The sequence below is a fragment of the Canis lupus genome, chromosome 6 (genome assembly GCF_011100685.1).
Source record: "Canis lupus familiaris isolate Mischka breed German Shepherd chromosome 6, alternate assembly UU_Cfam_GSD_1.0, whole genome shotgun sequence".
Taxonomy (NCBI): Eukaryota; Metazoa; Chordata; class Mammalia; order Carnivora; family Canidae; genus Canis; species Canis lupus.
Genome location: NC_049227.1, coordinates 43,570,288 through 43,597,100, shown reverse-complemented (window position 1 = coordinate 43,597,100; position 26,813 = coordinate 43,570,288). Strand labels below are relative to the sequence as shown.

At 42.2% G+C, this 26,813-nt stretch overlaps 1 protein-coding gene across 4 annotated transcripts in view; it reads left to right on the top strand.

The window, feature by feature from the left end:
• Nucleotides 1-24,916, top strand: part of FAM102B (family with sequence similarity 102 member B) — an 89,157-nt gene extending 64,241 nt beyond the window's left edge. For 2 of the 4 annotated variants that reach the window (XM_038541152.1, XM_038541149.1), the window contains 6 exons: nucleotides 6,673-6,776; nucleotides 10,471-10,566; nucleotides 10,709-10,898; nucleotides 11,009-11,136; nucleotides 11,918-11,987; nucleotides 19,498-23,299. In XM_038541152.1, coding sequence (XP_038397080.1) covers nucleotides 6,673-6,776; nucleotides 10,471-10,566; nucleotides 10,709-10,898; nucleotides 11,009-11,136; nucleotides 11,918-11,987; nucleotides 19,498-19,540 — 631 coding nt within the window. In that variant the 3' untranslated portion in view covers nucleotides 19,541-23,299. Of the gene's footprint in view, nucleotides 1-6,672; nucleotides 6,777-10,470; nucleotides 10,567-10,708; nucleotides 10,899-11,008; nucleotides 11,137-11,917; nucleotides 11,988-13,492; nucleotides 13,643-19,497; nucleotides 23,300-24,329 lie in introns of those variants that run through there. The other 2 variants (XM_038541150.1, XM_038541151.1) reach the window with 2 other exon arrangements.
• The last annotated feature ends 1,897 nt before the right edge of the window (nucleotides 24,917-26,813 follow it).

The window sequence follows — 26,813 nt, the reverse complement described above, 5'->3', positions numbered from 1 at the left end:
CTGGAGATTGGGGAGACAAGGAAGAACCAGCAAAGGAGCAACTGTGAGAGGAGGGAGGAACCAAAGGAGAGGACTGCCCTGAAAACCAAGTGAAAGATGTGTTTCAAGAAGGAGAGTGTAATTGGCTCTGTCCCACACCACGGAAGTGGATCATGGCAGATGAGGATTGAGAATTGACCTCTGGATCTGCAATACAGAGACCATTGGTGCCTTCAACAAGCACTTTGGTAGAATGCTCTGAGCCTGCAGCCTTATTGGGGTGGGTTAAAGAGGGCTTGGGAGGAGAAAAATTGGAGACAGTATAAACAATTCTTATGAGGAATTTTGTTGCAAAAAAAAAGGAACAGAATGGAGTTACAAATAAAAAGAGGAAATGGGGTCAAGGTCAAGTCTTTGGGGTTTTTTTAAGATGGGAGAGAATACAGCTTATTTGTATACTGATATGAATGGTTCAGTAGAGAAGGAGAAATGTGGGTCAGAGAGAAAAAGGACAGTTGCTAGACAGTGTCCTTGGATTGTTGAGAGGAATGAAGGCAAAGAATATGGCTTCAGATGCAGTTATGTGAAAAGTGGGAGCCTATAGAAGCTATCTTCAAATTGCTCCTGATTTCTCAGTGATATAGGAAACAAGATCACTGAAGGGTGGGAATGGGAAAGATGGGAGGTGGGGGTTTGAGGAAAGATGTGTTAAAGTCCTCTCAGAGCATAGAAGAGTGAACTGAATGGGAAGAGGCAATAGGATTGCTCATTAGCAATCCTGAAGACAATTAAAAAAGAAAGTCAATTATATATTATTTAAATATCTGAGAAAATGCACTTAGAAAAGAAAACCTTAATTATTTCCCTATGCATCAACTTCATAGGTTTTTTTTTGGTTTTTTAGAGATTTTTATTTATTTTTGCAAGAGAGAGAGAAAGAGAACAAGCATGAGCTGGAGTGAGGGGCAAAGAGAAAAGCAGACTCCCCACTGAGCAGAGTCCCAACATGGGACTTAATCCCAGGACCCTGAGCCAAAGGCAGTCACTTAACTGACTGAGCCACCCAGGTCCCCAAATTCATGTTTTTAATAGTAATGTGCAGGGCTGCCTGGGTGGCTCAGTGGGTTGAGTGTGTCTGACTCTTGATTTCGTCTTGGGTCATGATCTCAGGGTCATGAGATCAAGCCCTGCATGAGGTGCTGTGTTTAGCAAGGAGTCTCCTTGAGATTATCTCTCCTCTGCCCCTTCCCCCATGCTCTCTTTTCACCCTAAAATAATTTTAAGATTTTATTTATTTCTTCATGAGAGACATACAGAGAGGCAGAAACTCTGTATGAGAGTTTCAAAAATAGATCATTTTATGTTCTGTATTATCTCCAGGAATGTAATTCTGACAGTCTAGGGTTTATATTTATAGAAAACGATGTTTATAACTCGTTATAAACCTAATCCCAGGATACCTGAAAGTATTTTTCAAGAGAACCAAACCCCCAATATTTATTGTCTCTTTTCTCTGAACATCTGAAATCGTACACATCAGTAGAAAAAGGGCAGCTGTAACATTTCCATGCGTTTGCTGAGTATGGACTGAATAGGAAAGTGTTTAAACCTCTGATATAAAAAGTAAATTATTTTTATTAGATTACATTTCAGTATATATCAGAAAGGTAAAATCACAGTACTTTAGAGCTAAAAAGAATGTTGGAAGTTTTCTAGTCCAGGGACTTTATTTTTCCTAGAATATTATAAATCCTGGTATGTAACATTTTTCTGTTGAGGAGCAAAAAGATACAGTACTTTACTACCCCTAAACTCTCTAAGGGACCTTCACAAAGCCAGTTTTAAAAGTATCATAAAATCCAAGTTCTCATCTTACAGATGAGGAGCTAAAGCACAAAGCAATTGACTAACACAACTATTTGTCCATAAGACCTAGATGTTGGGAAGCTTCATTCTACTATTCTCTCTGCTTTTGTCTGTCTTTGAATTTTTCATGATGTAAAGTTTTTAAAAACCTACTGGAGAAACTAACGAGAAGACAGCAGGTTGTTAGCATTCTCAGCTTTAAAACTCTAGTTTTGATATTTTATGAGCAGAGGATCTGTAACGTAATTTGTAATTATTTGTAATTATTTTTCTGAAAGACAAATTTCATACCTTAGGGCCTGTATTTATGGATAAGACAGCTGGTCAGTCAGCCTCTAACTACCTGCCCTAAACTCCGTTTTGTAGTTCTCTGCAACTCATCAAATATCCACTAACTGTTGTAAAAGAATGAAACTGGCAGAAAAGAAAGCCCAACCACTAGTGCTAATAAAGAAAAAGGATAGTTCGAGAGAGAAATTATATGCTACCCTGGCACCTGACAATTTGATGGTAAAGCAGATCTGGGGATGATGTAATCCTCTTGAGCAGCAAGGGCTCTGGAGCATTCAGATTCTAGAAGGAAGGAAATTAACTATTTGTCAAAATGATTTAATGACTATTAAATCCCAATTTAATTCTCGAAACAACTGTGATGCATTATCCATGTTTTTTAAGTGAGGACCTTGAGGCTCAGAGGTTAAGGTACTAATTTGTCCAAGGTCCCAAGATTCGTGCATTGTCTACTATGTGCTAACATTTACCAAATTAAGTAAGACAAGCCCCTGCTCTGAAGGATTCACTAATAATGTGGGAGATGGACACAGAACATCATGCTATCAAGGCATAGAGGACTACTTTTTCTTGAAAGCCAGGATAAGTCTTCACTGAGGGAGTGACACTGAACTAATTTTAAGAGGATGAATAGGAAATTATGCAGCAGAAGAGGTAGGTAAAGACACTCCAGGAAAAGAAAATGGCTTGCATGAGTTTGTGGCATTGTTACAGGACATGAATACATTGTCATTTAGGTCATTTTTCACATACTCTAAACATTACTGTGAAGTTGAAATCCCATCTCTTTCATTGTGTAATTCAGCTATATTAAACACTTTCTGATAAGGGATACAAATACATTTTCAGAACAAAAAGGGGTAATGAGTACTCAGTGATTATTAGACCCGACTGAGTTGTCTAGGGAGACTTAGAGCTTTCAAGGCCCAGCTAAGATTTTATTTTTTTATTATTTTGTTTTAAGGTTTTTATTTATTTGTTTTTGTGAGAGAGTGAGAGAGAAAAAGAGCACGAGTGGGGGGAGGGGCAGAGGGAGAAGCAGGCTCCCCCGCTGCGCAGGGAGGCCCATGCAGGGCTCCATCCCAGGACCCTAGGCTGGTGACCTGAGCCAAAGGCTGTCGCTTAACAGAATGAGCCACACAGGCGCCCCCAGCTAAGATTTTAAATTGTAAGTCTGCCTTAGTATCAGTCCCCATGGTTAATTAATTTTCTCCATAATGCTTAGTTGCCCCAGTATTTGAGCAGTTAATGAAGAAGGCTAAAATTTGGGGTACCTGGGTGGCTCAGTGTTGAGTGTCTGCCTTCAGCTCAGGTCATGATCCAGGGGTTCTGGAACTGATTCCTGCATCAGGCTCCCTGCGAGGAGCCTGCTTTTCCCTCTGCCTATGTCTCTGCCTCTCTCTCTGTGTTTCTCATGAATAAATAATTTTTTTTAAAAGGCTAACATCTATCAAAGATTGGGGTTCTTTAAGTTGTTTGAACCTGCAGAACAAGGTGTACCAAACTGAAGGTCAATTGCTAAAAGGGGTGTGGCCCTGAAGTCAGGCTGGACAGGAAAGAGTGGAGCCAGAGGGAGACTGATAAGGGGGAGAAAGAAAGAAGCCACAGACTGGGAGCTCTGAAGGTTGGAAAACAGGTCAAAGAGGTTGAGGGATGGAGATACTATAATCAGGCCACCTCTCAGCGGTTTAGCGCCGCCTTCAGCCCAGGGCGTGATCCTGAAGACCCAGGATCGAGTCCCATGTCGGGCTCCCTGCATGGAGCCTGCTTCTCCCTCTACCGGTGTCTCTGCCTCTCTCTCCCTCTCGCTCTATGTCTGTCATGAATAAATAAAATCTTAAAAAAGAAAATGAGGCCACCTGTGAAAGGAAAAACAAAGTACCTGGCATTAAAAAGATAGGACAGGTGGGCATGAGTCACCATCCATGATAAAATACACTCTCCAAGTGTATTTGTTTTGCATATTACTTTTTCTTATGGAATACAAATGCGGGGTGGGGCTGGGGGAGGGTTCTACTATCGTTTTACATTATTTAAAAATCCAGCCTTTGGTAATTTAAGAGGTTGCCAAGACCAGACTGCAAAGGGCCTTGTATTACCATTCTAAGGAGTTTGAACTTTATCTGGAAGGAGCTATTGAAGTGTTTTAAATCAGAGAGTAACGTGTTCATGTGCACACTTCAGAAAGAGCACAGTGACAGTAGCATGGGTAGAGAGAGGCGGACTAGCTAGGAGACTCTTATGGTCATGAGGTACAAAGACCAAACAGAGGGCCCCCAGGTGGCTCAGCGGTTGAGTGTCTGCCTTCAGCTCAGGTTGCGATCCCCGGAATTGAATCCTGCATCAGGCTCTCCACAGGGAGCCTGCTTCTCCCTCTGCCTGTGTCTCTCATGAATAAATAAAATATTAAAAACAAAACAAAGACCAAACAGAAGTAATTAGTGGAGGCTGAGAAGAGATGATGAATAGGAAAAATATGAGAGAATCTGTGTAACCAATTGTAATGTACAATTTTGTATTGCTTTACATTTTTTTGTTACTGTTTCATCTGGTTTAATGTTTTATAAAGGTTAAAAAGATAAAGTCTGTAGATTAAGGCAACTGAATGACAATTGAACTATCATGAAATTATTAAACTGTGATGTATTTAATGTGTGGCATTAGAGTAGCATTTAACGTCCACCCACCCACCCGCACCCCTTATCACAAAGATATCTACCTCCTAATCCCCAGGACCTGTGAATATGTTGGGTTAAATGGCAAAGGAAAATAAGGTGGCAAGTGGAATTAAGGTACTAATCTGCTGACCTAAAAATAAGGAGATTATTCTGGGTTTTCCAGATGGGCCCAATACCATCCCAAGCGTCCTTAAAGGGAAGAGGTATAACCCAAGGGAAAAGGTAATTGGAAGAGTGTCAGAGTCAGAGAGAAATGTGAAATACAGAACAGTCAGAGAGAGATGCAACCTTTCTAGCTTTGAAGATGGAAGAAGGAGCCATGAGCCAAGGAATGTAGGTGGTCTCCGGAAGTCGTAAAAGACAGGAACAGGTTCTCTCCTAAAGCCTCCAGGAAGAAATGTGGTCCTTCCAACACCTTGATTTTAGTCCAGTAGAACCTATGTCAGACCTCTAACCTACAGAAATGTAAGGTAATAAATTTGTGTTAAGTTCTCTAAGTTTGTGGTGATGTGTTACAGCAACAAGAGAGAACTAATATACTCAGGCCAATTTTTGGTCATCTTTATTTTGGAAACTCTTTCCTAGTTTATTTTAGTTATCTCTGTTTTGGCAGTACTTTGCTGGTTTGTTTTGAATTTCAATAAATATAGAATAACAGAAGCAAAAAAAGGATTGCAGTAGTAGGTTAGCTTCATGATCCCTTCAGCCACCTTCCTATTTTATCTCAGGTCACCCAGGGATAGTCTCTAGAAAGATGTGGTTTTTGTTTTTTTTTTTTTTTAATTTATTTATTCATGAGAGACAGAGAGAGGCAGAGGGAGTCCGATGCAGGACTTGATCCCAGGACCTCAGGATCACAACCTGAGCCAAAGGCAGATGCTCAACCACTGAGCCACCCAGGTGCTGCAAGATGTGTGGTTGTTTGTTTGTTTGTTTGTTTGTTTGTTTTTTATAGACTATCAACCTCAAAAGGTTAGGGATGTCTTCTTTTTTTAAATGAAGAAAAGTTCTTGTTAGAACTCAAACTAGCCCCTCCCTGCTTCACAGCTTCCACATGGAGATAGGAGCCTTGAATTAGCCAGTGAAAATGTATCCATCACCTACCCCCAGAGAATCCAGCCCAAAAAGCAAATCTATACAACTGGAGCTTTTTACAGACTCCCCCTGGGGCAAGGAAACTGTTCACAGAGAAGGCAGAAGTTAAAACCATGGGTACCAGCAAGGGAACTTGGGCCATGGAGCAGGAAGCATGAGGTATTCCCCCCACCAACCTCTGCCAACCTCACATACGGGGGGCTTGATGCCCTTCTCTGCCTCCGACACCTCCCTGTCTTCTCTGAGAGTTGACGGTTGAAGCATCTTACCCGATGGTGCTGGGGATACACAGAGCCCCCCTGTCTTTCCCAGACTCTGTGAAGGCAGTGCCCTTTTCTAGCCGCACAGCTCCTGTTGAGCAAAAATCCTTTTCTTCCCCCATGAATCTTATGCCAGTTTTGAGGATGCTGTTACATAAAGTATTTGTTGATTTTTTTTTAAGATTTTATTTATTCATGAGAGAGAGAGAGAGGCAGAGACACAGGCAGAGGGAGAAGCAGGCCCCATGCAGGGAGCCCGATGCGGGACTCGATCCCAGGTCTCCAGGATCAGGCCCTGGGCTGAAGGCGGTGCTAAACCGCTGAGCCACCCGGGCTTCCTGTATTTGTTGATTTTTCTTACACTCACCCTCAAAAAGGTAACATTAAAGCAGGCACCTTACTTAAGGCTGTGTACTGACTTCACGACCAGTCTTTAACACTGAAGCTTTCAGATTCATTCACCTGTCAATCAAGTTCTGATCCTTAGAACTATTTACTCATAGGCCTCCTTCTACATCGATGTCTATACCAATTGCTGGTGAATCTGAATCTCTGGAAGAGGACAGAAAAGGTGGAGAGACTCTCAAAATCCATCTTGGAATAGCAGGTATGGGTGTGTGGCTCATTGTTTTGTTTTTTCCCTATTAGACACCCTAAAAGATTCCCAGAGACCCACCCACATTTAAAATTCTGTGGGTAGATGGCTTGAAATGTGCCAGAAAGAGTTTTAATTTTGCAGTATTAAGTATGTAATTTTTGGTTAAGCCAATGCTTCATTTGTCTAAAACGTTAGGCCCTGACAGATTAAGAGCTAGATGTTGCAGTGACACACGCCCCCGTTGTGTACCGCGGCCCTCCAGACGCCCCAGGATACTACAGTAGTTGGCCCACTGCGCCAGCCAGCTGTCAGATGTTGCTTCTCCTCCGTGGATCACGTTTGTCTGTCGGTGGTTCCCAAACACGAGTGGACATCAGAGTTCACCTGGTGTGCTCGCCCGTTAAACCTGCAGCCAGACAATTGATTCGGTGGGTCAGGGTTGGGGCCTAATTGCATTACCTGGTTCCCCAGGGACACTGATGCTGCTGGGCCCCGGGCCACACCGGGACACTCCCAGCCACAGTCAGAGTGGGCTCTGGGAGCCAAACAGGGCGGGGAAAATGTTAAATTGGCTGAAAGAAAAAGGATTTAGGAGTTTCCTTCCTTCTCTCATATGATGTGAGGAGGGCTCTTATTTGTAAGAACAAAAAGAAGGGTGTAGTGATGCGGATTAACACTTGCACCACCTTTCCAGATATGCAAAGATAAGGTTTCTTACAGATAATAAGGACTACAAATCTCCTGATTTAGGATCAGTGAATCCTTTTCGACTTTCAACCTTTCCATTAGCTCCTCCTCTGCAGTACTTAAATATTCTGAATTCTTTATTTAAAAACAAACAAACAAAACTCACTGACCCTACATCCTCTGTCTACTGCTCTTCTGTGGGTTTGTGCTCTTCTTTCTGTGGCCTTGCCTCCCCTGCTTCTCCCGTCTTCCCCTCCCCTCTCTCACACCTATTATAGCCAGACTTCTAGGAAGAACCTGCTGGGTGTCTATCCCTAAATACGTGTGCCACCTGGCTTCTGGCTTCTGCCCTGCCTTGTGATGCCTCCAGTAACATGACTGTCAAAACCACCTGTGGGCATTTCTTCTGCTCTCAACTGATGTGGCCTCTTTCTTGAAGCCTTCTTTTCCCTTTGTCCCCACTTCTCTGACCTTTCCTTCCCTAGCTCCTCAGAGGCCTCTTCATCTTCTTCCACCTTCCTCTTAAATACTGAGGTTTCACAAGGTTCTGTTCCCTCTACTCACTGTCCCTGCACAATATCCTCTATAGCCTTGGATTTAACTATCACATAAATGTAAAAGTGAATATAAATCAAAAGCTTTGGTTTACAGATCTGTGTTGCCTCCAGACCTCCCTCCTAAACTCCAGGTGCACATTACCAAATGCTTTTTGGGAAGGCCCACTTCATGTTCCTTCCGTGTTATACTGAAATCCATCTGTTCCTTTCTCCTCGGCTAAGGGCAGCCTGTGTGGCTCAGTGGTTTAACACAGCCTTTGGCCCGGGGTGTGATCCCAGAGATCCTTTCTCCTCGGCTAGATTCCAGGTTCTTCCCAATCAGGTTTTGTCTTTGTACCTCTAGCATAATGCCAGGGGCACAGGAAAAATTCACTGCATAGCAAATGGATGTCCTCAGGCACCTCAGGGTCTGCGCACCTGGCACAAGTCTTCCCAACTCTTCCTCCTGCATCTTGTCTTTCTTACCCTAGCAAGTCGAGCCCAGCCACTTGTGCCTGCTGACCACCTCTTACTCTCAACTGGGTTACTCTGAAAACCTTCACTTCACCCACTGTTCATCCTGCTGTCAGGATGTAGATTTGGTCATGTCACACCCTTGCTGAAAGCCATTGAATTATTTCCTTCATTAAACCCGTAGAAAGCCCTCACTACCAGGCATCTGTTCATCTCTCTTTTCCCTTCAGTCATCTGCCCAACTACCCAATGTTCTGACTGTACCAGACTGTCTGCTCACTGCAAATGAGGAATCCTTTTCCCAACCAAGTCTTGCTAGAGTTCGTATACACTGTTAAAGACCTAGAGTTAACCTCCTCTTTGAAGCTGTGCCCCCCCCCACCACCAGGTAGTGTTCAAGGGTACTTGTCCTTTGAAGCTTGTATTTTAGTGCTTGCCACATTGTATTCTAACTGCTTCTACCTCTAACCTCTGAGCATTTTTTTATTTTTTTATTTTTTTTAAAGATTTTATTTATTCATGAGAGACACACAGAGAGAGGCAGAGACACAGGCAGAGGGAGAAGCAGGCCCCATGCAGGGAGCCCAACATGGGACTCGATCCCAGGTCTCCAGGATCAGGCCCTGGGCTGAAGGCGGCGCTAAACCACTGAACCACCCAGGCTGCCCCTTATTTTGTTTTTTTTTTTTTTAAGATTGTATTTATTCATGAAAGACACAGAGAAAGGCAGAGACATAGGCAGAGGGAGAAGCAGGCTCCCCCCTGGGGAGCCCGATGTGGGACTCCATCCCAGGAACCCGGGATCACCACCTGAGTCAAAGGCAGATGCTCAACCACCGAGCCACCCAGGTGCCCTGAGCATTTTGTACCCCCTATGTCTTGTCTATTGGCACCTGACTTGGTGAAAACAAATAATTATTGAATGAATAAATTTTGAAAACCAATAGATAAATGGATAAATTAAAATCTGAGCCAACTCTAGGAGTAAATGGTCAGTCCTATATAGTTCTCAATATGAGCCAATACTGGGTTTCGATCTTGCTGTAGCTCACTTTTGTGTCCTAAACACAGGACTAGATTTGCTGGTTTGGATTTCTATCTTTTGGCCTGTCAGAAGTGAGAAACCTTTGTAGAAGGGCTAGGTCGCCCCAGTAGCTTCCTTGTTTGGCAGCATTTTTTGGTCTGGCTGCATCCAATATCATTTATAGAACTGCTGCTATCATTGCTGTGTTACTCAGTTGGCTTCCAATTGCCTCTAACGTGAAAAATCAGTTCTAGTTTCTAAATATTTCATGATAATGGAAATGGCCACAGTTTTGCATTCTGGGGAACCTGATTCTGGAAAGACATAATTGGCATCTGGAATATGCATATTATCAGGGAACTGCTAGGAATGGCTTTGACACTGGGTTGGCTTTGGGGGCTTTTTTTTTTTTTTTTTTTTTTTTTTTTGGTGCATTTACTTTGAAACTAAATACTATAATCAGTTCCTGAGAACTTTTATTCTTTTATTGTCACTGCTACACTCCATGCTGTGTTGATTTAAACCACAGACATTTGCCCAAATTATAGCCTAGCACTAGCAACACTAACATGAAAGTAACAAAGTACTCTTTAGTTTACTGCCGTGATGGGGTTTCTGAGAGCAAGGTTTCCTCAAAAAGCATACCCAAACCTGGCTATTTTGTGAATATAAGAATACATCTGACTCATTTTTATTAGAGAAATACTGAACGTAAGAAGCGAAATGGTTTTAAGATAGAGTGCTGTCAAATCTTATGAAAAAAAAAAAAACCTATTTCTTTAATAAACTAAGGTATTTAAGTTTTTTTGTATTTCTTGCTAAGCGGTTGTTTAATTGTGCCAATTTAAAAGGGTCTCTTTCACTTGGTAACTAATTTTTCTGGATAATGAACTTGGCAGTTTCTAAAATCTGCAGATAAGAATACAAACTGACCATTGACTTGTCAACAGTAATAGTAACATCGCATTATAACATATTGCAGATCTTTCAGCGAAGAGTGCCTCCGTTCCCGAGGAACTTGGTGCCTGTGGTCATTCTAGAACATCAAGCTATGCCAGCCAGCAGTCGAAAGTATCAGGTAGAGGCTAACGGAGCCGTTGAATTCCCTTGACATTTATGACTCTAGAGGATTACTTGAAACTGCTGGGGTGTGGGAGAAGAAAACTTGATTGCACTGTAGTTGATAGCCATAGTTTATCCAAAGCGCTCTTCTCTGGCAGGGTATAGCACATGCCACTCCCGGTCATCCAGTTTCTCGGAGCTCTGCCACAGGAGAAACACGTCAGTGGGAAGCACATCAACAGGAATCGAAAGCATTCTAGAACCGTGTGATGAAGTTGAGCAAAAAATAGCCGAACCAAATCTTGATACAGCCGGCAGAGAAGATACAGCTTCAGAACTGCTCAGCAGGTATCCTTTCAGTCTGCATGTAAAGCGGGAGAAAAAAAAAAAAAAAACAACTTTGTCTTCATAACATAAGAAAAAGGAGGAAACTTTTTTTTTTTTACTTATTTGCAAAGATGCGCAGTGAAGCAAGATTCTGTAGAATCTCAGCTGAAGCGAGTTGATGACACCAGAGTGGATGCAGATGATATTGTGGAGAAAATACTACAGAGTCAAGATTTCAGCCTAGATTCCAGTGCAGAAGGTGCGTAGATAACATTAAATGTACATACATGTCTGCACCCCAGGGTTGTGTGGTCCGTGTGCTCAGCAGGAAAGGAGCTCTACATCACACTGACTATTGGACATGTGTAAAATAAAGTTAATTGCCCATGAAAATCTGAGGATAACTTCATAGCTCATTTATTTCCAGGAATGGATTTTAAATTTGGAATAACGAACTTTAGTTTAAGAATATCAATCTTAAAGAAAGGTTTTATTGTGTCTGCATCAACATCCACCATGTTCATATACCTTATGGTGGATGTCTACATCTGCTGTGTCATAACTAGACACAAGTACTTCATATCACTGTGCAATTTGGAGGGTTAGGTGGTGATCTTAAGATGATAGTGAATAATAGAATACTTTATTCCCTCCTCAGCATTTGCACGAAGGCTGAAAGTTTACATGCTACCAGTGAAAGGTGTAATTATTCAGGCTGGTGTGAACAGAGAAGAGTTAACAATGGACTTAGTTTCATTATGTAACTGGTTATAAAGAGAAATAATTAAACCTTACTTGTGGAAATGTATAGGAAAAGATGTCTTCTTTACTCAGTTTTAAAGAAAGCTTTAAGGAAGTCGAAGAGAAATAACTATTAAGATATCTAAATTGCCTGTTTGAAAACGTGCGTGTAGCTTTTAAAATTATATTTCATTAATGAAACTGAAACATGAAATATGAATTTTGAGTATAATAGGAATATTATTTGACAATAATATAACAAGTGTGCCTAAAACAAGTATTTTAAATATGAATTGCAGAAGAAGGCCTGAGGTTATTTGTGGGTCCTGGGGGAAGTACAACCTTCGGCAGCCATCATCTTCCAAACAGGTATGTGGTCCTGATAATATCTTATTAAATAAAGAATACACTGACTTTTTCTTTTAAATGTTCTTGAGTGAAAGATGAAGGTTACAAAGTTTACATTAGATTGTGGCTAGAAAACACATATACTGCTTCCATGAGAAGAACTGCAACTCTGAGTTTTCCTTATCTTGAGTATGTTTGAAATTTTTTTATATGTTTATTTGTTGGTGTTCTTAAATGTGCTTTTAGAGTGTATTAGTAGAGGACCAGAAGAGCACTGGGCAAGATGCAATGAAAAAAGATGTTTAGAAAAGGGTTCTCAAAAAAAAAAAAAAAAAAAAAAAAAAAGGAAAGGGTTCTCAGTCTTATATTTTAGAAAGAGCAAAGCAGAACTGCATTTCAGTCAGTGACCTTGTCTGTTATGAGCAGTTTCACAGCCACTCAGCAGCACACACTTAATATTACCTTTTTTGTACTCCTCTTTTCTCCACCCTACAAGATTCTAACATACCTACTAAAAAAAGTTCAGGAAACAAAGCAGACATGAGGTTCAGATTCAGATGAAGAAAAGACACCTGCCAGACTTATCATTGATTCCCAGCACTGCAGCAAATCTTAGTGAGCACAAGTGCTCAGAACACATTAGGAATGCTGATCTCTGCCCTTATGTGCATCCCTGATACTCAGTATTTTTGTGTAATATTTATGTAGAGTTCCAGAATAAGTCAGAGTTGTGTTAGGGTGCCCCCTCGGTCAGTCCAAGACAGTTATTTTATTCTCTAATGCTCAGAACCTGAAAAAAATTTCTCATTCATTTTCCCCACCAGTACTCATTTTATTGAGTACCTCCTATGTGTCCAGCACATTGCAAGGTCTAAAAGATATGAAAGATACAGTAAATTCCTATAATCAGATGTGATAAGTAAATAAGAGAGGGACATATAAAGAGACTGTGAGGAAATAGTTAATTTGAACTGGGGTTTATGGGGATCCCTGGGTGGCGCAGCGGTTTGGCGCCTGCCTTTGGCCCAGGGCGTGATCCTGGAGACCCGGGATCGAATCCCACATCAGGCTCCCGGTGCATGGAGCCTGCTTCTCCCTCTGCCTGTGTCTCTGCCTCTCTCTCTCTCTGTGACTATAATAAATAAATAAAAATTAAAAAATATATTGAACTGGGGTTTATGGAGGATGTAAGCACAATTTATAGTTTTCGTTAACTCTCACTGACTTATCCATTCATTAAACTCAGTAACTATTTATTAGGTCAAGTCATGGGTAAGGATACAAAACAGACCCAGTTCACCCTCAGCTAGTTTTTGTTCCTAGTACATAGGGTTTGGCAAATTCAGCCTGTAAGCCAAGTTGGCCCACTGCCTATTTTTGTAAAAATAGTTTTATTGGAAGACAGCATTTATTTATTGATATATTTTCTATGGCTGCTTTGATGTTACAGTAGCAGAGTTGAGTAGTAAAATAGAGACCACAATGGCCCACAAAGCCTAAAATATTTATTATCTGACTCTTTCTAGCAGGTGAGATAGACAAACTAAAATTCATAGTAATATAGTAAGTACTATAATACAGAGAAGTAGAGGAAACTCTGAGTGACAGAGATGGGACCTCACTGACACAGAGAAAACTTCCTAGAAGGTTGACACCTGAAGAGAGTTGGGGAGAATTAAAAGGTAAGTGGGGCTTAACAGGTAGATATGAGGAAGACAAATATTCCTGGTAATAGGTTCAAATAGAATGAACTTATAGGCATAATAATCATAATATATAATCATATAATAATAAATAAAGAAAAATTTTAGATAACACTTATTGAGCTTTTATATATGCACATGTATGTGTTTCATTCAGTTCTTACATTATCTCTTTCATTACTCACAAAGTACTATTGTTAGTATTTAAAAAGTGAAAACAAAGAGGTTAATTTTCCCAGAACCTTAAAACTAATAAGTGATAAAACCAAGATTCAGGGGCGCCTGGGTGGCTCAGTTGGTTAAGTGGCTGCCTTGGCTCATGTCAAGCCCTGCCTCAGGCTCCCTTCTCCCTCTCCCTCTGCCTCGGCCACTCCTCCTGCCTGTGTTCTCTCCCACTCTCTCTGTAAATAAATAAATAAATAAAATCTTTTTTAAAAATCATTAAAAATTTGGGGGAAAAAATGATTCAAACTGCTGTCTCTTTGAGTCCAAACACATTCATGGTACTGAACCATCATACCTTGCTGCTTGTGAATAGTATAACCTACTTAGGGAGCTGCCAATAAACAGGTACTTCGGAGGAGGGGCACATGAAGGGAGCTGTGGGACCTGAGTTGACAACAATCTCCAAGCCACATTGTAAATGGCCTCTATCACCACAACCAAGAGTTCATTATCCTTTTTTATCACATGTACAGTTTGATCATTCTTTGCAGGAAAGTGATCTATCTAATGGGTTCTTAGGAAACTAGCCATAATTTGGAGGTGGGGAGGAGAGTGGAGCGAGGACAGGGACAGGTAGAAAATAACATTTATGAGGACAGTGATAGGTATGGTAGAAAGAACATGTATTTTTGAGTTAAAGAATTCATATCCTAGCCAGACCATTTTGGGGACTCAATAAATCTCTTAACCTTGGTGGAATCTTAGTTGCCCCTGGTGACAAGTGGGAATAATCATAGGATTGACTTAAAGAGTAAATGACATAATGTACTCCATAAGCTCTAGCAATTATTTAGGTAGAAGAACAGCAAACAATACAGTTCCAACCAAAAGGGACCAAAATGGTAAATGCCCCAAAGCACAGGCTTCCTCTACTCTCATTTCAGGCTGCTCAGCATCTAAGGCAGAGTTCTGCCCCTATCTGCTTCACTGATGTGAATAACCTCTATAAGGCTTACTTTCCTCACCTGAAAAATGGGAGTGATAAATACTACCTAACTCATAGGATTTTGCAGAGGATTAAGTTTGATAACTTACAGAAAGCATTTAACACAGCGCCTAAGACACAGACAGCTCTCATTGTTAGACTAGTTGTGTATATATAGTTGTTTTCAAAGAAAGAAAAATAATTTCCATTTGAGAGAATATCTAGAACCTAGGATATAAAGGCATTCATAATTCTGAGTCCCACTCCCTTTCCAAATGAATGTTAGAAGAATCATCACCCAATGCATGAAATCCTAAAGTGATAATTAGAAGTTGAAGTAAATGATTAGTGTCATATGCCACAGAAAGGCTGAGGAATGTTAGAGACAGTGTATCGTGGTGAAAGAGAATGGGGGACGCCTGGGGGGCTCAGTGGCTGAATGTCTGCCTTTGGCTCAGGCTGTGATCCTGGGGTCCTGGATCGAGTCCCGCGTCGGGCTCCCTGCGTGGAACCTGCTTCTCCCTCTGCCTGTGTCTCTGCCTTTCTCTCTCTGTGTGTCTCGCATGAATAAATAAATGAAATTTAAAAAAAAGAAAAAAAAAAAAAAGAAAATGGGCAATGCAGTCAGACATGGGTTTCATTCCTGGCTTAGCCATCATGACCCAGCTTGGCTATGATCCTGACAAACCACATCTCTTACTTGCCGCCAAAAAGACATATTGCTGGGGTTAACAACACAGGCTCTGGAGTTGGGATCCCCAGGTTCGGTTCCAAGCTCCACCAAGTATCAGCTGTGCATCTTCAATAAGTTCTTCTCTCTGCTTCAGTCTCCTCACCTACAAATACAAAATAGTGACAATAACAGAACCCACCTCATAAGAGTTGTAAGGCTTAAATTAAGCGAGGTAACACATGTAAATGACTAAAACAAAATCTGGCATACAGTAAACATTAAGTACTTAATATGCACTCATTAAGGGTCTCTTGAAGAGTTATTGTGGAGAACCATCTATTGAAGTGCCTAGCACAATACTTGGATACATAGGCTCTCCGTCACTAGTCGGTGTGTATCAGAAGAAGTAATATGTTAGCAGTAGATCTGTTCTGAAAGAGAAACTGGCAGCATAGGAGGAAACTAGAATCGTTTACTCAGGCACTGAAGAGGCACAAGAACCACACACACGTAGTTAAGAAAGGGAACCCATGAGAATGAAGAGAACAGAGCAACAAGCAGTGGAGACCTGGGGAGGAACATCCCTGGTAATCCACTTGAAGCTTAGCGGATGCAGCCTGACCAGCTCAGCGATGCCTACGGAAGTTGCAGGGTTCCCCCTCCCCGCTTGCCTTTGAGACAGTTTCTAACCAAAAAAAGTCTGCTTTCATTTGTTTCTATTCCTCTATATGATTTTTCTTTCATCTCTGGCCACTTATAAAATCTTATCACTGGTTCTTAGCAGTTTGGTTATGATGTGCCTTGGTGTGTTTTTCTTTGTGTTTATTCTGCTTGGGGTTCATTGAGCTTCCTCGATCTGTGGTTTACAATTTTCATCAAATTTAGAAGTTTTCCAGACATTATTTCTCTCTACCCCTCCTTCTGTTAACCTACAGATTCTAGCCCCAGCCTCCATGAGCTCTGACTCCTGCACTCAGAAAGACCACCTGGCTATGTCTGGGCCCTCCCGGCACTGCAGGCTGGAAAGACCCTGAAGGAAACTTGGGGCTTTCTTCATTGCTTTCCCTTCTCTCAGGACCAGTCCTGTACTGCCTTTTGTCTAGGGTGTGAAACTGTTTACATGTTCTGTAAAAATGTTCATTATTTAGAGCTAGAGGGATCTCCTCCCTCTTCTTCTCCCCCTGATCATGCTCTCTCTCTCTCTTTCTCTTTCTCTCTCTTTCTCTCCCTCTGTCTCAAATGAATAAATAAAATCTTTTAAAAAGGGGTGGGCGGTGTGCCTGGGTGGCTCAGATAGTTAAGCATCTGCCTTGGGCTCAAGCTGTAATCTCCAGGTCCTGGAATCAAGCCACATGTCAGGCACCCAGCTCAGTGGGGAGTCTGCTTCTCCTCCCTCTTACTCTCTGCCTGCTCATGCCCTCCCCCTCCCCTTCCCTCCTCCCCTCCCCTCCTCTCCCTTCCCTTCCCATGTCTTGTCTTCTCTTCTCTCTCTCTCTCTCTCCCCCCCTACCCCACTGTCTCAAATGAATAAATAAAATCTTAAAAAAGGGATCCCTGGGTGGCGCAGCGGTTTGGCGCCTGCCTTTGGCCCAGGGCGCGATCCTGGAGACCTGGGATCGAATCCCACGTCGGGCTCCCGGTGCATGGAGCCTGCTTCTCCCTCTGCCTGTGTCTCTGCCTCTCTCTCTCTGTGTGTGTGACTATCATAAATAAATAAAAATTAAAAAAAAAAAACAAAAAAAAAAGCAGGAGGGAAAGCTAGATCCTGTTACTCCATCATTGCCAGAATAGAACTGTTTAAGGGCTTCTGAAAGCCAGTGTGCAGGGGCAGTGCTCACCAAGGTTCCTTCAAATTCTGATTGTAGCTATGAATGATTGGTCACTGGTGTTCTGTTGACGATGTTCCTGTTTCTTCTGCAGAATGTATCTGTAAGAACAGGAGCCTCTGAGCAGTCAACTGAGAAGTCCCAATTCAGTCCACAGTGGGCTGGTAACCACTACATTACTCCCATTTTTTTAGAATTTCCTCTTAAAATTCCATTACGGGAAGAGACCAGTCATGGTGGCTGCCTCTGGTCTTACTGATCTCGGGCATACTCACAGTGAAATGGCCAGGTAATGCAGCCCCTGGCATCTTGACTCATGAGGAGATGGGTACTGATGATAACTTGAAGCAATAATACCCTCCCTTCCATGCAACACCACTACTTCAGCTCCCCTCCTGACTACTCAGGAGGGCTTGAGGATCCTCATCTAAAAATAAACTCACCTGCCATCAAAAAGACACTGTGCTTTTATAGACTTGTAGAAAATCTTTATCCTCCCAGATGAAGAAACAGGAAACGTGTATGTTCATTCCATTATAACATAGGGCCAAGGCCGTAGGTACACCTGCAGTAACAAACCTTATGTGGATGAGGCCAGTACTTCGTTTAAATGTTTTAGTCAGGGGATCCCTGGGTGGCCCAGCAGTTTAGCACTGCCTTCAGCCCAGGGCCTGATCCTGGAGACCCGGGATCAAGTCTCACGTCAGGCTCCCTGCATGGAGCCTGCTCCTCCCTCTGCCTGTGTCTCTGCCTCTCTCTCTCTCTCTCTCTCTCTCTCTATCATGAATAAATAAATAATCTTTAAAAAAATGTTTTAGTCACAAAGCTTGCAAATTTGAAGTTTTTAGTATTCTCCATATTTCGTTAATAGAGGTCAGTCAGTATCTGGAATATCAGGGCAAAGGCTAAGCTGCTATAACAAAGATAACCAAAATACAATGGCCAAGGCTGATGAGACAGCTTTGCCTCAAAAGGTGATTCACTGACCCAGATTCCCTCCATTTTGTTCTTCATCTTCCCTACCTGTTGTCAAACTTGGATGGCTACCAGTCCAGAGCAAGCAACTTCTCTTTAAGCAAGTGAAACAGAAATTGACAAGATCTGCATTCATGTTCCTTGCGGGGAACTTAGTCACATGCAACACCTGTCAACAAAGGAGTTTAGGAAATGTGGCCTCCAGCTGAGAAGCCTGTACAGCCTACAGCCAGCTGCAACCATGAAGAAGGAGAGGATAGATTTAGGGGGACAACCAGCAGTATGCCAGACTAAGCTAATGAGGAAATAAACCCCTCCTCAAGTCACTTTAGGGACACCTGGGTGGCTCAGTCAGTTAAGTGTCCAACTCTTGATTTCTGCTCAGGTCATGATCTCAGGGTTATGGGATCCAGTCTCCATGCTTAGCAGGGAGTCTGCTTCTTTCTCTCACTCTCCCTCTCTCTCTGCCCCTCTGCCCATTCTCACACACACTCTCTCTAATAAATGAATATATCTTTTTTAAAAAATCACTTTAAATCTTTACACCAGTATAAATTACATTACTGACCAAATATGAAGACATTTGCATAGGGCCCCTAGGTGGCTCATTAAGCCAAGGCCTTTTAGCTTGAGTCATGATCCCAGGGTGCTGGGATTAAGCCCCACAGTTGGGAGCCTACTCTCCCTCTCCCTCTGTTCCTCCCCCTGCTCATGGCTATGCATGTTTGCTCTCACTCTCTGTCAAATAAAATCCTTTATAAATAAAAATAAAGGGGTTGGCATGTTGACTAAAAGGATTCTTGTACTTTCTAGAAAGGTAAATTAAGACACTACACCCTAAAAATGATCATCCGTTAACTCTGCAAGGCCTGGATAAATTGCCAGTCAGTATATACTCTTGGATGAGACTGATTTCTAGGATTTATATATAAACATGTTTCAAGAGAAGACTTCTTGCCACAGGTCAAGATTTAGGAACAGTATTAGATTATTGTAGGAATAAATGTGACTAGACTAATCCAATGTACTGTTTATAAACATTTAATATTTCAAGTATTTTCTATCTGTGATATCTTTAAACCTTGTGAAAACCAAAGCTAGTAGAAAATGCCTAATTCACCATCTCTTCAAGCACAGGGTTAACTGGAACAACTTCAAGCATTACAGCTCAAGATTTTGATTTTTTTTTTCCCTCCTATTGTAGAGTGGGGTCTGGAGCTTATGAACAAGTTGTGATCAAACGCTAGAAGTCAAGCTGGTAAACTGAAGTTTCCCTGGGGGCTTGTGACGTGGGCGGTCAAGCTGTTGAGGCACTTCATTCAAGCGTTTATGAGAAAATGAACATATTTTATGAAAGAAGCATGTTCCTCGATTTAGAGGAAAGCCAACACTGATTTCTTCTCTGAAAGTGCCCACCACCATCCTGTCCCACCCACCAAAAGGAAGCATCAGAACCATAGTATCAAGGTGGTGTGCCTCATGTCTTTAGGGGTACACAGTTTCTGTGGTCACAGCCCAGGATAATGAAGCCTGCTTTTTCTTTCAAAATATCCGGGTGGGAAAACAACACTATGCATCTGAGTATAGTTCAGTACTGAAGTGTAAAACCTGTAGTAGAGGTGCTCAACAGGTTTGGGCTTTAATTATTTAATTTTAATGTTTGGGAAGTAATAAGTGAATAATTTGAACCCTATAAATTCTGTCAAGATAGTTATAATCTCTTAAGGAAACCTTCCATATTATATACTACCTACACTATTGTACTGATTATTAACTCTTCCTGATTGAATACTTGATATAAAGTTTGGGTGTTCATGTTTTGGGAAAAATGTTATACAATTTAAACGTGTAGAATGCTTAATTCTAAACGTATCCGTCATAAATGGAATAAGTGTTTAAGTCTGAGCTATGTGAATGAGTGTAATGCCATTATTATGCAATACGTATTGTTACTAGTTAATGTTAAATGAGCTGGAGAACTACTAGCACTATATATGAGATTCAAAGTAAGTTTAATATTTAATAGGTTAGGCTCCCATAAGGCACCTTATTAGCTGTCTAACTGAATAAATCTGCTGGTTTCAGGAGTCAGAATTCAGGACAGGAGGAAAATTGTAGCATGATCGGAAACAGTGGCCTTTTCTGTGTCAGTTCAGACTTACTGAAACTGAAAATTATTCCAAGGAGGTGCAGATAAGACAGGGGACAGCAGCTTGACATTATTGACATGGACATAACTCCCCACAATGGGATACTATATTTTTTTTCGTTCGTATAACAGTAGCTGTTTTGAAACAATAGAATATAACATAATCTAGTATAGTTTTAAAGTAAGAATATCTGATCTGGATCCAGTTTAACAAGCTCAGCAGATAGACCATCTTTTTTTAATCAGGTGGGAAGTTTTTCTGGTTTTATATGACAAGTTTTAGTTTTCTTGGAATCACTCAGTCACTGAAGAAAAATGCAGATTCTATAGAACCAGACCTTACTTTCACAACTAAGCCCAAAAAAATGTGATATGTTAGAATAACTTTGGTCTAGGTATTTTTGTGTTGGCAAAGTAAGGGGAAAATGTATTAAGAGAATATTTCAATGTCCAAATGTAGAGCTTTGGAAAATTTTGAGTAGTTCATGCTAGGGTTTTTAGTTCTTTAACATTTCAAGGATTGGGTATTCTAAAGTAATCCAGTTCTGTAGCAAATAGATATTTTTAAAAAGGTGAAACCCCATTTTAGAATCTTTTGAATGTTGAGACATGGGGTTTCTGAGTCATTAGTAATACTTTTGTTACTTTATTTTGAGAGGAAAAAAATTTACCTGACCACTTAAGGAAAATGTTAGCTTAAGTAGAAAAGACTTGCTTGCTCTCTATGATTATCAAGTGAGTTGATCCATCCATTATATATTATGGGGGGTGGGGGGGAAGTAAAAGTTTTTAATAGAGATATGAAACTAGTGTTTAGAGGTATTTATGACATGTTTTAAGAACATATTTTTCTATTTTCAAAATATTATTTCTAGGCTATATTTTTTATCAGCACTTCTGCAAATAATTTTGCTGTTTTGAAATGATAAAAGCTATTGAAAATGATAAAAACAATTGTAAGCGAGGCTCAGTGAGGACATTCTTCAGATATATAAAAGATACCATAATCCAGGCATTGTCCATCTTACTCATCCTTGCCTGCCCTCGGCCTGATACCTTTATACAAGATTGGCTCTCAGTATTTAAAAAGATATAGAATTATTTTTAAAAATCATTTTAATAGATACATTGATTATGGAAAAGTCAGCACAAGTCTGGATTCATTTTATTTTGTGTGGCATTGGCATACTTTGCAATCACATTTATTTACAGTCCGCTAGAAATACTTGTTAAAGTTTGCATAAATGTCTCCCTTTACTGCGTTTTCTTAGAGCATGTACTGTGTAGCTATATGTTAACCATGTAGCTGTTTAAAAAAAAAATGCTCTTTAAATACTAAGTACCCTTTTGGTTCCATTTGGAGTTTAGGAAATTGGATTTGAAAAATTAGATCTTAATAAATTGATCTTTAAATATTAAAGTCAAATTTCAAATCACTGAGTCTTGGAGAATTTACAAATGTATAACAGTCTTTTTCTAATTCTATCCTAGACAAAGATTAATGATATATTAAAGCTATTTATTTGTGGTCAGATAAGGAAGTCTTAAATACCCTATTTGGGGGAATACAGAGACTTGATCAGAGCCAGCCTTCTTGTGAAGGTCACACTTCCCGTGACTGGAGCTGGTAACTGAGACCAGAGCAGATATAAAGGCATCTGCCAGCAGCCCTGGGCCACCAGTTTGCATTTTGATGGTTGAGTCCCCTTTGTAGTGTTGCAGGCTTCCACCTGGTGTGGATTAGTACTTAAAATCTGAGAACGTCTTGACCAAGAATCCTAAAGTCCATCATCTCATTCCAGGAAAATACCATCAGAGTAATGATACCCAAACTTAGATTATTTTGTTTCACTTTTTAGGAAAACTCTGAGCCATCGAGTTCCACCACTTAGCCCATTTGTTACTAGAAGGAAAACAAATCTTCAGCTAACCTCCAGCCAAAACATTGCTCCAGAAGTAATTTTAGACTGTGATTTCCATGCCAACTAGACCACTTTGCAAGCTCAAGCTAACACTATTAAATACTTCATTTAAGTACTCTGAAGTGTTAGACTACCTAACACTTACATAATCCTCTATAATAATGCTTGGAAGAACTGGGCTTATATGATGGGCTTGCATTTTATTTTAACAGGTCTAACTGAGACAGTTCAGAAATTATACTTGGTTGGTTCTCTTAGATGGTACGTCATTGTGAATATATTCAAGTACTGTAACTGAAATTGTTAATGCCCCTTTCTATGTTGGCTTAGGTACTATGCATAATTTTAATAGCTGAGATGTTTAAGAATATAAATTCTAAAAATATAAAGGATGATATAAGTTTTAAGACTACTCTGGAATAAAGGCCTTATTATTACCTTATATATGTGATTTTTCTTAAGAGAATATATACACAGTATATTTTAAATAGTCATGTAGGTGGTCTCTAGCTACTCCCTATATGATAAAGCTGGCAAAATTTTTTATTTACACAGACAATATAGTCTGCATTTACAAGTGTTTATGTTCATCTTACATATATAACAGAACTCTCTTGCTGATAGTCAATGACCAAATCCCATGCAGAGGAACACAGGATATATTGTTTGATTGTTTTTTGGAAATACATCTTATTCTGAAAGTTAATATACTTGTGCGTATTCATGTAAATGTTTATGAAAAAATTGTTATGGAAGTGATTCCATTAGTATTGTTCTAATACTTGGAAAATGACCTTCATATTTATATATTTCTTTGTTTTACTGTACAACTATAAATCCAGGAAATTTTTTTTACAAGAAAATTTTATTGTATTTGTAATAATGTAAAGGTGAATCTTATACCTGTTCAATAAAAATCATCTTAAACTTTACAATGTTTATAAAGTGTCAGTTAAGATTCTGTCCGAAATCTTGTCAGCTTCTTGCCAAGGTAAGAAAAAAAGAGAAGTGAAAGGTCAGGAGAACTTTTCCCTGACAGTTTCCCCTCACTTATTACCAGGTGGTATAGCACAGACCTGAATCCTCCAGTGAAAGACCCTTCTTTTGAACTCTGAGGATCACCCTGCAGTGGGGGAGCATGGGCCCCAGAGTAAGACAGAGTGGAGTCTGAACTCAAGCTCCCTTCTGAACCTGTTTCTAATCCAGATGAAGATAATACTATCACTAACTCTCCTGGTTGTGAGCAAGAAGCCATGAGCTATCAGGAAATAGCACAGTAAGCGCTTATATCGAGCCAAACTGTGCCTTTGTGCAAGCAGCACCTACATGCATACCTCAATTCTAGTGTTAGACACGAAGATGGTCAATAAATATGCCACTATTCGAGGGTAAGGTCCCCACTTAAATGATACTCAGGGAGATCCCTGGGTAGCTCAGTGGTTTGGCGCCCACCTTCAGCCCAGGACCCAGGATCCAGTCCCGCATTGGGCTCCCTGCATGGAGCCTGCTTCTCTCTGCCTGTGTCTCTGCCTCTCTCTCTCTCTCTCATTAATAAATAAATAAAATCTTAAAAGCAAATTTAAGTGATACTCAGTGTCACCACTGTACAGACTAGTCCTCAGAGGAAAAACCATGCCAGCACATTCCCTCTGCTGACATTAAAATTACAATAGTGGGGTGCATGGGTGGTTCAGCGGCTGAGGGCCTGCATTTTTGGCTCAGGTTGTGACCCTGGGGTCCTGGGATGAAGTCCCACATTGGGCTCCCTGCAGGGAGCCTGCTTCTCCCTCTGCCTGGGTCTCTGCCTTTCTTGCTGTGTCTCTCATGAATAAATAAAATATCTTTAAATATATAAGTAAGTAAATAAATTAGTTAATTAATAAATAAATAAATAAAATAACAATAGGAAGTGGAAGAACAGTGCTTCAGTATGGGTTTGGCCCCACGTCTTTGTCTTTCTCGCAGATCGCCGTGGCGTCCTGGAGAGTGCGGGTGATGAAAGGTCACTGGCACGGAGGAGCCAGGAGGAGCCAGGAGCCGTGCGGTGCTGGGAGAGTGCTGGGAGAGGTGACACAGGGATAACTTGGGGATAACTTGCTGCCCGATCACAGCAGAAGCTGCAGGGCCCTCTGATCTGCCCTCAGCTCCTTACCCACGTCTCCGGCGTGGTGTCCCCAGGCCCAGGCTCCGTAGAGTTTACCCCTCTCTCCCTCCCTCCTCCTGCCTCACCACCCTTGGCTCCTTCATTCCCACAGGTGCACCCCACAGACCGGGGATGGACCAACCTTTTCTCCCATCTGCCTGATAGGAAACTTGGGAGAGTTAACCCATCCCACGTTACACTAAACGTAACAAAAGTGTATGAAACAGAAAATGCTTACACGTGGACATCCCCTGAGTCGATGACGCCTACTCTACTCCCTAAGGCCCCATGGGACAAGGAGCCTGAGACCTTCCTGCGTGAATGGCTTCAGACCCCATTCCGAGGCCCTTAACCCCTAGAGATTTCTCCTTCACCATTTCTCTTCAACTGACTTCACCACTAGACTTTTAAACCAGTTAGCAGTTATTTTCAAGTAAAACTGTAAGAATCTTCAAGTTATTTTGCTGCTTATTTATATTGGGGAGTTCTCAAACCAAGAGTGCAATTACCTTTAAGTGGGAAAAGTGTGCCACCTTGTGGTAGTTAGCTTCAGTGATTCAGTTCAACTCTCCCAAGTGACCCTGTGTGTGCCCTTCTTTCCTAATATCCTGTGGAACTAAGGAAAAATACATTTCTTCAATATCAGTTTTTTTTTTAAAGCAAACTCTCTTCCCAACACGGGGCTTGAACTTACAACCCCCAGATCAGGAGTTGCATGCTCTAACCACTGAGCCTGCCAGGTGCCCCTTTCCAGCACTCATTTTACACAATTTGAAATACTTGGAAAAAAGACTCTTTCCCTACTTAAGGGTAAATTGCCTTCCTTTGATATGGGATTAGTAAAAGATGGTTGGCTCCATTCCAGAAGGATTCCTCCTTAGGACCGGGTGATCAGCCCTGGCTTCCAGAGGGAGGAGGCTAAACGGGGCCCTGGAGCCTCGGCCTCTCCAACCAAAGCAGGGGATCCGGGGGTCGAGCCTGCGGTGGGGAGCGGGGAGCGGTGCGGGGAGCGGTGCGGCGAGCAGCGCGGGGTGCGGGGAGCACGGAGAGGGGAGCAGTGCGGGGAGCGGTGCGGGGTGCGGGGAGCACGGAGCGGGGAGCAGCGCGGGGAGCAGCGCGGGGAACGCCCAGAGCTCAGTGTGACTCATTCCCGCGGAGCCCACACGGGGAGGAACGGGGAAGGCCGGACTGCAGCCCCGCGGGGGGGTGGCACTCGCAGAGCCCAAGGAAACGGGCAGAGCACTGGTGGGTGACTTCAGAGGAAGGGGTTCCTCCCTCTAGTCTCCCTCCCAAACCCCGAAGAGGATTTGTGTAAGAAGCCTGGCGGACGGCACGCGGCCTTCAAAGCCCGGTTGCATCGGAGATGAAACGTTCACTGTACAAGTGTCTGGCTTCCAGCTCCTACGAGCTTGCTTTGGTAGATGTCAGGAAACCCCTAAGTGTCCCCTATGTCGGGATGGCCCCGAAAGTGTGCGTCCTGGCGGAGCGGCTGGCGGCCGCGAGCGCATTCCGCGATGGGCGGCCTGGCCTGGGCGGTCGCGGCCCCTCGGGGCGGTGCAAGGTGCTGCGGGGGGGGCCTGGGGGGGCTGGGGGGGCCTGGGGGCCTGGGGCCGGGACTGAGAAAGGCACCTCAGGGAGAGCCCGCCGCGGGAGCCTCAAGGAGCCGCAGTGCCGGGGCCCTCGGCCTTAGCCCATGGAAGCAACTGGAGCAATCTTTAGATCAAGGGCCGGGCAGTGCTAGTGCCTGGTGACACACATTGCACGTCTGCTCCCGCAGGGACTGTGGCCATACTCCCCCGTCTTGAGAAGCCGGGTAAGCCTTCTTCTCCTGCACAACCGCAGGCCATGGTCGTTCAGGGCAGCGCAAGTCCTTGGAGCAAACACCAATGCTGAGGGCTGCTCTTCCTGCCTTACAAGCCTTGGGTTCCAGTCCAAGGATTTTCCTACACAAAGGAACAATCTGCCCCCTGACAAAGGCACTGGTTCTTGCGAAACTGGAATCTCCGTGTAGTTCCAGTTATTGTGAATATAAGAACTTTTATTGACTCTAAGGAGTGAGGGCAGGAGTACAAACTATTCGGGGACTTTTTTTTGTCCTTAACAGTCTGGATGTTTTAGCATAAACTTGCATTATGCTTTGTTAAGAAAAAAGTGATCATTAAAATTTGAGAAAGGAGGGACCCCTGGGTGGCTCAGCGGTTAAGCGTCTGCCTTCAGCCCAGGGCGTGATCCTGGGGTCCTGGGATCGGGTCCCTTGTCAGGCTCCCTGCCTGGAGCCTGCCTCTCTCTGTGTCTCTCATGAATAA